The sequence below is a fragment of the Mus musculus genome, chromosome 9, assembly GCF_000001635.26.
Source record: "Mus musculus strain C57BL/6J chromosome 9, GRCm38.p6 C57BL/6J".
In the NCBI taxonomy this organism is placed as follows: domain Eukaryota; kingdom Metazoa; phylum Chordata; class Mammalia; order Rodentia; family Muridae; genus Mus; species Mus musculus.
Window position 1 is genome coordinate 107,575,608 of NC_000075.6, and position 11,798 is coordinate 107,587,405.

General features: G+C 52.7%; 3 protein-coding genes across 4 annotated transcripts; all 3 read left to right on the forward strand.

The window, feature by feature from the left end:
- Positions 1–1,342: 1,342 nt before the first annotated feature.
- Hyal1 (hyaluronoglucosaminidase 1) lies at positions 1,343–6,092 on the forward strand. 2 transcript variants are annotated; one of them, NM_001331161.2, is made up of 5 exons: positions 1,343–1,471; positions 1,946–2,869; positions 3,274–3,363; positions 3,493–3,778; positions 4,850–6,092. In NM_001331161.2, exons 1-5 carry the CDS (start codon positions 1,451–1,453, stop codon positions 4,864–4,866), a joined length of 1,338 nt encoding a protein of 445 aa, NP_001318090.2. In that variant the 5' UTR covers positions 1,343–1,450; the 3' UTR covers positions 4,867–6,092. The 2 variants fall into 2 exon arrangements, with proteins under 2 accessions (NP_001318090.2, NP_032343.3); NM_008317.6 differs by having other exon boundaries at positions 3,493–5,344.
- On the forward strand, positions 5,062–8,441 carry Naa80 (N(alpha)-acetyltransferase 80, NatH catalytic subunit). The gene is made up of 2 exons (NM_019750.4): positions 5,062–5,328; positions 7,210–8,441. Exon 2 carries the CDS (start codon positions 7,301–7,303, stop codon positions 8,243–8,245), a length of 945 nt encoding a protein of 314 aa, NP_062724.1. The 5' UTR covers positions 5,062–5,328; positions 7,210–7,300; the 3' UTR covers positions 8,246–8,441.
- Hyal3 (hyaluronoglucosaminidase 3) lies at positions 5,689–11,752 on the forward strand. The gene is made up of 4 exons (NM_178020.3): positions 5,689–5,729; positions 9,145–10,058; positions 10,775–10,864; positions 10,968–11,752. The coding sequence occupies exons 2-4, from the start codon at positions 9,162–9,164 to the stop codon at positions 11,217–11,219; spliced, it is 1,239 nt and encodes a 412-aa protein (NP_821139.2). The 5' UTR covers positions 5,689–5,729; positions 9,145–9,161; the 3' UTR covers positions 11,220–11,752.
- Positions 11,753–11,798: the final 46 nt, after the last annotated feature.

Sequence of the window (11,798 nt, forward strand, 5' to 3'; positions counted from 1 at the left end):
CTGTGGTCACCTGTGGTGTCTGGAAATGAATAGAAGATTGTTCACGGAAAAAGTCACGTGACACCACAGTCTCTGAGGGCTAGGGGAAAGGTCAGGTTAGGAAGGTGGGGTAGATCAAAGGCACTAAGCACACACTGCCAGGGAGGCCACGCCTATATGGTAGCCCCAAGGTGAATGCCTAAGGGGTTCGGTCATTCAGAATCAGACACAACTGCAGGCCCAGACAACTGCTTTATTCTGGGCGGGGCCATGCCTTTCCCTTCTACTTTCCTAACTTGGCAGGCAAGCCCGGACCTGAGCAACCAGATCATCTCAGTAAGCAGCCTGTGATTCAGTGAACTTGTAACTCACAACTGCATGAACACACACGTTACTTATGCGTGTACTCACTAATACACCCCTGCTCATTTCCACGGCCATGCAGATCCAGGGTCTCACGATCACCAAACAGCAAGGTCTCGTACATCATCCCAGGAACTGAGTCCTCACACTTGCAGGTATAAATACCTGGGAATTTGGGCACGAGCCCAGTTACCAACTAGAGCGTCACAAAGATGCAATCACTGACCTAGAATAGACAGAGCATGATGACACAACTCAACTTCATGAACACAGAACCTTCCAGAAACAAACAAGGACAGGTTAACCATTAGGCACAGCAGGCACAGACAGGACTTAAGAACAAAAGGTTTATTTGTTTGGCTTGTGTACGTGTGTGTGTGTGTGTGTGTGTGTGTGTGTGTGTGTATACATGTGTAAAGTAAAAGCCAAGGGTCAATTCAATGCGTTCCTCTATTGCTCTTCACACGTTTTCCTTCCTAAGGTAGCGTTTTACATTTACTTATATGTCCACGTGGGCATGTGCGGGCCCGTGGAGCTTGGATAGCAGGAAATGCCTTTTGGACGGGATTAGGGACAGAGCTCAGCAGTAAAGCACTTGGCTAGCAAACAGGAGATCCCAGCCCAAAACAAGCAAAACCCAAACTGTTGGAGCAATGTTTTTGTACCCTGTGTGAAGACAGTCTCTGACCTTTCTTGCCTGCCTAAGGCAAAAACAAACAAAAAACCCAACTTGTTTCAATGAGGAGGGGGTCCCACAAAGACAAAAGTGCCTAGGGCCAAAACTGTCACAGTGAGGAGAAAGTACTCTGGAAGCATATAGTCCTCAGGGACCACACTGCGGGACCACACATTTGCTTGCCCGGCTGTCCACACAAAGAGTGTTGTCTGAGTAGGAGGGGCTGTTTGCTAGTCCAGCCCCAGTCCCGCCCCGCCCCGTGCCAAGGCCAGCCTATTGGTTGGGTGGGGTGACTATCTCCAAAAGCTCCAAGTTTCCCTGAGCAGCAGCCGCCGCAGCTTCTCTAAGCTGGTGCAACTAGGACCAGCTTGCGGGACAGAATCCGGCCAAGACATGCTTGGGCTTACACAGCATGCTCAGAAAGTTTGGAGAATGAAGCCCTTCAGTCCTGAGGTCAGCAGGGACCAGTGGGCAGCTGGAGGGTCTCCAGGGCTGGGCTGGTTTTGGCCGCTTGAGCATCTCTTTCCCCCAGTGGCTGCCAGTTTTTCTGGTGGAAGAAACGGAATAGTCTCCCTTGTTCACCAGGTCGGCCAGGACCTAGGGCCTAGGTCTCAGCTCCTCTTTCAGGACCGATGTAATGGGTTCCTCTGGCCCCTGGGAGGAAAGTGGGTAAGGTCAGGCCAAGGCAAAGCTTGAGGGGACGCAGATGGCAGGTTCCTGGCCACAGAGGAGATTCACTTATACCCTTCATGGCAATGCCCCTTTCCAAGTCTCCGGTCTGCTCTCTGACCTTGCTGATCCCTGCAGATCAGTGTCCAGCTGACATCTCAGCAGGGACAAAACTGTGATCAAGGGACTGGACCCAGCTACTTTAAGTAGGGGTCAAAAAGTTTGAGACATGCCTTGAACTCTGCCTCCCTTGGCCAGGTTTCCCCAGGCTCATCCCCTGCCACCGCAGGCCACCTGCTTCGCATCTCTACTCTCTTCCTGACTTTGCTCGAGTTGGCCCAAGTCTGCAGAGGTTCCGTGGTATCCAACCGGCCATTCATCACTGTTTGGAATGGAGACACTCATTGGTGCCTGACGGAGTATGGAGTGGATGTGGATGTCAGTGTCTTCGATGTGGTTGCCAACAAGGAGCAGAGTTTCCAAGGCTCTAACATGACAATTTTCTACAGAGAGGAATTGGGCACCTACCCCTACTATACACCCACAGGGGAACCCGTATTTGGTGGTCTGCCCCAGAATGCCAGCCTGGTTACCCACCTTGCTCACACATTCCAGGACATCAAGGCTGCCATGCCTGAACCTGACTTCTCAGGACTGGCAGTCATTGATTGGGAGGCTTGGCGCCCACGGTGGGCCTTCAACTGGGACAGCAAGGACATTTATCGGCAGCGCTCAATGGAACTGGTCCAGGCAGAGCACCCTGATTGGCCAGAAACTTTAGTGGAGGCAGCAGCCAAAAACCAGTTCCAGGAAGCTGCAGAGGCCTGGATGGCAGGCACCCTCCAACTGGGGCAGGTACTGCGTCCCCGTGGCCTCTGGGGCTACTATGGCTTCCCTGACTGCTACAACAACGACTTTCTAAGTCTCAACTACACAGGCCAGTGCCCAGTATTCGTCCGTGATCAGAACGACCAGCTAGGGTGGTTGTGGAACCAGAGCTATGCCCTTTACCCCAGTATTTATTTGCCTGCAGCACTGATGGGCACAGAGAAGTCACAGATGTACGTTCGACACCGTGTGCAAGAGGCGCTCCGTGTGGCTATAGTTTCCAGAGACCCCCATGTGCCCGTAATGCCCTACGTCCAGATCTTCTATGAAATGACAGATTATCTTCTGCCCCTGGTGAGTCCTCTGTGACTTTGTCAGCCGTCCTTGTTAGGTAATATGGTAATAGTCCAACCGCTGAGTCCACTTGACTTCAGAGTATTACAATCTTTGGGGAAAGTAGGGGAGGTTCTTGGGGCTTCGTCCAAATTGTTTTACTCCTGACTTAAATACTCCAGTGCTTTGTCCATTCATTCCCCCCCCCCCACCCCCCCCCCCACAAAACATCTACTTTATGCTAAATTCTGTATGAAGCATGAGAAATTCAGAACAGAGAACAGGCTTGCCCCTGGCCACCAACACTAGAGCGGCCTCAGGTGAAGGTTAGAGATTATTTGTCCCATCCAGTGATGTCCCAGCAGTTCCCACAGGGAGGAAGGACAGTAAGCCTTATACAACCGTGCCTGCAATCTCCTTCCCAGGAGGAACTGGAGCACAGCCTGGGGGAGAGTGCAGCCCAGGGAGTGGCAGGAGCAGTGCTCTGGCTAAGCTCAGACAAAACAAGTACCAAGGTAAGTGGAGGCCTGGGAGTAGGGCAGGGATGAGGGGAGACTGGCTTCCTCTCGCTACTCCTGACATCCTGGCTAAGCACCAGGCAAGCACATGGCTGTGGTGGTCCTTATGATCCCCTTCCCACTCAGGAATCATGCCAGGCCATTAAAGCATACATGGATTCCACACTTGGGCCCTTCATCGTGAACGTGACCAGTGCAGCTCTTTTGTGCAGCGAAGCTCTGTGTTCCGGCCATGGTCGCTGTGTCCGCCATCCAAGTTATCCTGAGGCTCTCCTCACCCTCAACCCTGCCAGTTTCTCCATTGAGCTAACACATGATGGCAGGCCCCCGAGCCTCAAGGGTACCCTCTCACTTAAGGACCGGGCGCAGATGGCTATGAAATTCAGGTGCCGATGCTACCGTGGATGGAGAGGCAAGTGGTGTGACAAGCGGGGTATGTGATGATTAGCTGCACCCAACTGCACACACTGAACACCTGACATACCCAGGGCCTACCTAGGACTTCCTCAAATACAGTCACATGCCCATAAGTCACAGGAGTACACTCCACCACTGACATGGCCACAGGCACATAGGCACAGTCACGGGAATAGTCACATAGTGAATCAGAGTTTAGGACAGGCACTATCCATTCTGAGCCTAGAAGGACCTAATTGTCAGCAGGATCACAGGCAGTTCCTCCAGAATCTATGAGTCAGCAGACACAAAAGCTGGCATTTGCCATATGTCAGCTCTGTGCCAAGCCCTATGCTAATAAGCAAGCACTAGAAGTGGGCTAACTCATTCAGTCTTTGCAATGGACATGCAGGGAAGCTGAGCCTTTTTCATTCACTTACCTCACACAAGCTACCCAGCCACTGAGGGTTGCCCAGCAAGAAGAGACAAGCAAGGCCAGGCATGGATGATGCACACCTTAGATCCCAGTACTTGGGAGGCAAGGCCAGCCTGGTCTACATATTGAGCTCCAGGACAGCCAGGACTACACAGAGAGACACTGTTGGCGCATGCCTTTAATCCCAGCACTTGGGAGGCAGAGGCAGGCCAATTTCTGAGTTTGAGGCCAGCCTCGTCTACAGAGTGAGTTCCAGGACAGCCAGGGCTACACAGAGAAACCCTGTCTCAAAAACAAAAAAAACAAACAAAAAAAACCAAACAAACAAAAAACAAAACAAAACAACCAACCAACCAGGAGAGATGCATTTTGAAATCTAGGCTATCTAGCTCCAAAGATAGAACCTTGCACACCTACTGCATGCTGATGGTACCCTCAGAGGGCTGGGGAAACACAAGCATCACTCTATAGGATCCCTGAATCTGCTCAGAGTACTAGCATCACTCAACCCGGCAAACAAAGCTGTCTTATATTACTTAGCTGTTTAATTAGCTCCTAAAATAGGCAGGTCTCAGAACCCAGAAGGCACTGGAAAGGCTCTATACTTTCATCCAATTGTGTTGTCTGAAGACGACTGCTTTCCATGATCAGGAGGAAGTTCCACCTGATCAGGCCATTTCCACCAACCCACGAGGACTGGAGACCCTACAAGAGCGGAAACAAAGTGAAACTCTCATTTCTTTGAGCCTGGAGCTAGGAGAGGGGCAGGCGGAGCTGAACACAGGCAAGCTGCTAGAAGCCGGCTAGAGCCAAGAGGAGGCGGAGCCAACGAAAGGAAACTACGGGCCTAGTTGCCAGTCACCACCGGAAGGGAAGAAGCCAGGGACAGAATGGGCCTACAGGAGTTCTGTTGTGACGCTCAGAACCAGGGGCGGGGTGTCTAGGTAGGGACGTTCCGGGCGGGCACTGAGAACTTAGGAGGAGGTGCTCTGTCTCCTGCGAAGACTGCAGTGAGTCCTCCGTACTGCTGGGACCAGCGTAGGCAGACCGAGGAGTTGGAGCCAGAGACAGCGAGTTACCCGACCGAGCGCAGGCAGGACGTGGATCATCCCGGAATTCGGCTTTAACATGTCAGTATCACCCTCACTTCTCACATGCTGCCCGTTTATCCACCCTGCGCCTGTGGTCCCCAAAGTTACAGTGTCGCTCAAGTCTTCCCAGTGTTTCCCTTTCCCTTAGAGCTTAGTGCTTGTTAAGCCACACCCACCATAATCGAGCTTTCAAAACCCCCACTCCCAAAAGATCCATGGCCCATGGCCCACAAGGGGTAAGTGCAGACTCTCCCTGAAGACCCGAAGCTTCGCTCCACTTACAGTGGTGGGGTCCGCAATGAAGGGGTTAAACCTGTCTGGGGGGGGAACCCTGGCGCTCTGAGCTAGGGGCGGACCCTAAGGTTCCTCCTTCCTGGCCTTACTTAGAAGGTGTGGGAGCTGGGGAGGGAGTACTGTGTCTGCGGAGCCACCTGAGCCAGGTAAGAGGCTTAAAGCCTGGTGTTTGAGATTTGGGGGGAAGGGGGGAGAGGGCTGTCCTCAGGCTCAGGGAAATTTGGGAAAGGGAGTCAGGAGGCCCGTCCTACAGTAAATGAGTAAAGGAGTGGGACCCACTGTCCATCCACTGCAAGAAATCCCCCAACATAGACCCTCCTGCCAGCAGATCCTAGAATAAGGCAGGTAAACAATGGAGTTTCTAGCTGGAGCATTATGGTCTACACCTTTCATCCCAGCACTAGAGGCAAAGACAGGCAGATCTTTGTTGCCTACAAGTGAGTTCCAGGTCAGCCAGGTCAGTTACACATAGAAACCCTGTCTCAAAAAAACAAACAAACAAAAAAACCAAAAAAAAAAAAAAAAAAAAAACAGTGCAGTGGAGTTTCAGCAGGGAGGCCCAGGTCCCCAAAGTAGTGGCCGTTGGACACCTGTAGATTTAGGAAGGAAGCCATGGTCCTTATCAGGGTGACTATGAAACTCAGACCAGAGGCAAGCAGACTTGCAAAAGCCACATTCTATGTAATGGGCCAAGCTCCACGGCAGTACCATCAGAGCCCCATGTGTAGGGACAGAAGGACCCAAGGCCAAAGTGTCCTGAATTGGACGGATTGGAACGGAGGGCCACAGGTTCCGTGTCCCGAGGAGGGAAAGCAGTAAGGGGTTGGGGGGGTTGAGCCTGTTTGGGGTGGGTGTGAGTGTCCCAGGAGCCACTTTTGTGGCTCAGATAACTGAAAAAGCTCAGGGTTGGAGGAGAGCTGACCTGTCTGTATAGGGGGAGGAGGGGTGTGGGAGGTGGGGGTGACTCCTGGGAGAGGTCTTCTGAAAAACTCAGGTGGGGGCAAGCTAAAAGTATGATGGCTGGTTTGCACTGTCTGCCAAGGCCAGCAAGCTACAGTCATGGGCTACTAGGAGGCTGAGGCACTTAAGTCACTATTTTGAGGCAAACACAGGCTATACATACCCTGGAGAAGTGGGGGGGACGGGGAGAGGGAACCCAAGCAAAACAAAAAATGGTGAGCAAGTGGGCTAGGGTGGCAAGCCTGACATAGTGAGGTGTGACAAATGATAGGAGATTTGTAGCCAGAGCCCAGCCTTCAGCATTTCTTAGTACTGCCAGCTTCCCTCCAGTGTTGGGTCAGGACACTCAGCTAGTCTCCATGAGTTCTCCTCACAGGGGTTGGGATGGGTCTCCTCTAGACTGCAGGTGCTTTCAAGTGCATGTGGGACAAGGTGAAGCATACCATCCCCCAATCCCAGGATGCACACCCCTCCCCCTCCTCTCATCAGTCCTTCCCTGCCCCAACTGTATCTTCCTGACACAGCCTCGCATGGCTGTTATACCCAGGAGGTAATCCCTTATATAAGGAGATGCCACTTCCTGGAGACTGTGGCCTTACCCTCCAGCCAGGCATTAAGCCATCTGAAACCTAACAGAAAGTGACCTTGGCTTCTTGCCTGACACAGCTAGCTGAGCCTGGATTCCACCTGTAGGCCGGAGCTGACTCTGAGCCCTGGCCCAGTCAAGCTGACCCCTACCTTAGACCCCGTGCACCGGATGGAGCTGATCCTGAGTACCAGCCCAGCAAAGCTGACTCTAGATCCTGCACGCCAGCCAGAGTTGACCCTGAGATTCAACCTGTCCAAGCTAACCCTGGATCCTGCACGCCAGCCAGAGCTGTCGCTGAGTCCTAGGCTAGCTGAGCTGACCCTGGATCCCACATGCCACCCAGAGATGAGCCTCAGTCCTGGCCCAGCTGAGCTTACCCTGGATCCTCAACACCAGGCAAAGGAGCTCCCAGTTCCCAAGCTGCCTGAATTAATCCTGGAGCCTGTACACTGCCGACCCGAGCTCATGAGTGCCTGTGCTGATCTCATCAATGACCAGTGGCCCCGCAGTCGTGCCTCCCGTCTCCACTCCCTGGGCCAGTCCTCAGATGCCTTCCCCCTCTGCCTGATGCTGCTGAGCCCCCAACCCACACCTGGAGCAGCCCCTGTTGTGGTGGGCCATGCCCGCTTATCACGGGTACTAGACCAACCCCACAGCCTCTTAGTAGAGACAGTGGTGGTAGCCCGGCCTCTGAGGGGCCGTGGCTTTGGTCGCCGCCTCATGGAAGGCTTGGAGGCCTTTGCCAGAGCCCGGGGTTTCCGACGGCTACACCTCACCACTCATGACCAGCTGTACTTCTATGCCCATCTGGGCTACCAACTGGGTGAGCCTGTGCAGGGTTTGGCCTTCACCAACCGTCGACTGTCCACCACTGTCCTACGTGCCTTCTCTAAGCCACCCTGCCCCCAGCCACCCTGCAAGGAGCCTATCCTAGCTGCCCAAGCTGTCCCAAGGAGCTCCAAGGGACCCCCATTGCCACCACCTCCTCCCCTACCCCAGTCTCTGACCGCCTCACCGCCTCCTTCACCCGAGCCCCTTCCTCAAAGCCCACTAGAGACATGCTATCGAGATCTGAAGGGGTGCCCTATATTCTGGATGGAAAAAGACATCTGATGGCTCTGTCTCTCTGGGACACTGGATTGCCCAGAACAGAGCCAGCCTCAGCCCACAGGCCATACTTCAGCCCCCACAACCCCCTGTGGACAACCTTACCCTGTGTATCTTTCATGGGTCCCAGCAGGCCAGGGGGTGGCTTTGGAGCTCTGGCTCAGAGCTGTCAGTGTGGCTGAATAAAGGCTTCCATTAGGTATGGCTGTGACAGTTTATTGGTTGACTCCCATTCCCAGATCCCCTATGACTGACAGAACCCTTACTACCCAAGTTGGCTATTGATGAGGTAATATCTGTCTTTTGTGCCTCCTCTCCCACACCCAGGGTAACTGTTCCTTTCCCCTTCCACTCATTATCACTCACAGAGCACTTCCGATGTGACCCATCGGAGGTCCTGCACTGGACACAGGCAATGAGGAATCTGTAGACAGGCCAAGGTGAAGAGAGCAGCAGGGCTCATGCTAGGAGCCCAGGCACCCTCACTTCCCTAAGGGATCTGGGAAGTTCCCTGATCTGAGAGGTGATGTGAGAGACCTGAGTGCTGACTATGGATGAAGCAAGGAGGCAAGAACGGAGTGTTACTGAAACAGAGGCAATGTGGGCAGGGGAAGGAAAAGGATTTATGATGTCCATGAGTCTGTGAGGCCTCAGAGTACCCTGTACTCTCTGTACCCTGACAGAGATGGAGGACCCTGGAGGGGAGCAGCCCAGGATGCTAAGGGTATGGGTTCTTTGGGAGACCCGTGGAATACTTGGAGGCCATATTTACCCCATCCCTGCCCCCACCCCCCAGCTTGGTCCCATTCCCTGAGGAGAGCAACGAGGGGAAGCTTTGCTTGCTGTGCAAAAGGCAGTTTGTCTCTTTGGCCATGGACTCTAAGCCCATACCCCCTTTCCTGCAGGTCTCCATCTCTGTGGCATGATCATGCACCTAGGCCTAATGATGGTGGTGGGGTTAACCCTGTGCCTGATGCATGGCCAAGCTTTGCTGCAGGTTCCTGAACATCCTTTTTCTGTGGTATGGAATGTACCCTCAGCAAGATGTAAGGCCCATTTTGGTGTGCATCTGCCTCTCGATGCCCTCGGCATTGTAGCCAACCACGGCCAACATTTTCACGGCCAAAACATCTCCATCTTCTACAAGAACCAGTTTGGTCTTTATCCTTACTTTGGACCTAGAGGTACAGCCCACAATGGGGGAATCCCTCAGGCTGTGTCCTTAGACCACCACTTGGCACGAGCTGCCCACCAGATCCTACACAGCCTAGGATCTAGCTTTGCTGGCTTGGCAGTGCTGGACTGGGAAGAATGGTACCCACTCTGGGCTGGGAACTGGGGCCCCCATCGACAAGTCTACCTGGCAGCCTCCTGGGTTTGGACACAGCAGATGTTCCCTGGCTTGGATCCTCAGGAACAGCTCCACAAAGCCCATACTAGCTTTGAGCAGGCTGCCCGTGCACTCATGGAATACACTCTGCAGCTGGGCCGGACACTTCGCCCGAGTGGCCTCTGGGGCTTTTACAGATATCCAGCCTGTGGCAATGGCTGGCATAAGATGGCTTCCAACTACACAGGCCACTGCCATGCAGCCATCACCACCCGAAACACCCAACTGCGTTGGCTCTGGGCTGCCTCCAGTGCTCTCTTCCCTAGCATCTACCTCCCACCCAGACTGCCACTTGCCTACCGTCAGGCCTTTGTCCGACACCGCCTGGAGGAAGCCTTCCGTGTAGCCCTTTTGGAGCATTCACACCCTCTACCTGTTCTGGCTTATTCTCGCCTCACACACCGGAGCTCTGGGAGATTCCTGTCTCTGGTAAGGAGAAGCTCAGGTCTAAGGATCAGAGTCTAGAGAAACAGCCATGTCCTAGAAAGGTCTGAAGAGAAAACTTTCCCAAAAGGACTTGGAGGTAGTCATGATCTGGGGGTTTTTTAAAAGACCCTAGCTGGGCGTGGTGGCACACAGCTTTAATCCCAGCACCTGGGAGGCAGAGGCAGGCTGATTTCTGAGTTCAAGACCAGCCTGGTCTACAAAGTGAGTTCCAGGACAGCTAGGGATACAGAGAAACCCTGTCTCGGAAAAACCAAAAATAAATAAATAAATTAATTAATTAATTAAAAAAAAAAAAGACCCTATCCTAGTCCAGGCAGTGGTAATGCACACCTTTAATCCCAGTACTGGGGAGGCAGAAGCAGGTGGATCTCTGTGAGTTTGAGGCCATTCTGGTCTACAGAGCAAGTTCCAGGACAGCCAGGGCTACTCAGAGAAACCCTGTCTTGAAAGTCAAAACAACAAAAAGACCCTGTCCTGGACTAGGGAGGTATGGTGATGTACTGGGAGATATCAGTGGTCCCTGGTCTAAGGACTGTTATTCTCTGAATGGAAGTTCTAAGAAATTACTTAGAGGCTCTGTTAAAAGCGCTCTACTCTAGAGGCAGAATCATAGCAGTAAACCAAATGGTGTCGTGGTAAAGTTGGGCCCTGATGGATCTGGCCAGTCAAGCTTGGGCTTAACAGTTCTCTGCCTGCAGGACGACCTGATGCAGACTATTGGAGTGAGTGCCGCACTGGGAACAGCTGGAGTGGTACTCTGGGGGGACCTGAGCTTCTCTAGCTCTGAGGTGAGCGTTGCCCCTCATCGTGCACATGCTGGAGCCCCAAGATAGGGGAGAAGCCATGCCAAGTCATAGAAAAGGAGCTTTGACCTATCTTTTCTCTGTGTAGGAAAAGTGCTGGCGTCTCCATGACTACTTAGTGGGCACTTTAGGCCCCTATGTGATCAATGTGACCAAGGCTGCCATGGCTTGCAGTCACCAGCGATGTCATGGCCATGGTCGATGTGCCCGGAAAGACCCAGGACAAATGGAAGCCTTTCTACATCTGCAGCCAGATGACAGTCTTGGAGCTTGGAATTCCTTCAGATGCCATTGTTATTCGGGTTGGGCTGGCCCTACCTGCCTGGAGCCTAAACCCTGAGCCCAACATAGAGTCAGGAGTCCCTGCCTTTGCTACTTGACCCTGCTGTCATTTTCCCAGTCCTAGAGGAATTCCCCTTTATGCTTTGTTTAGCTTATGGGACTTTCCCAAGTACATATCCCACTTCCACCAATACAACTTCCATAGAAATTCCTGAGGAGCCGGGCATGGTGGCGCACGCCTTTAATCCCAGCACTCGGGAGGCAGAGGCAGGCCGATTTCTGAGTTCGAGGCCAGCCTGATCTACAAAGTGAGTTCCAGGACAGCCAGGGCTATACAGAGAAACCCTGTCTCAGAAAAAAAAAAAAAAAAAAAAAAGAAGCTTCCGGGTCAGTTCCAGGCATTTAAGGTGACTAGCCTAGGACTTTGTTCCTATACCCCAGCGTATCTATAGAGAAGTAAAATCTAGGTTCAGACAACCCCTACATGCCTCCCAACACACATCCCCCCCAAAAAAAATTAAGCTAAGGTCTGTTAAACGCTAAGCTATTATCTGTATTTTTATCCATAAAGTCACTCTTTCATTACTTGAAGTTTGTCCTCACCATTCTATCTAGGGCCAAACCTGGCGCCTCCAAG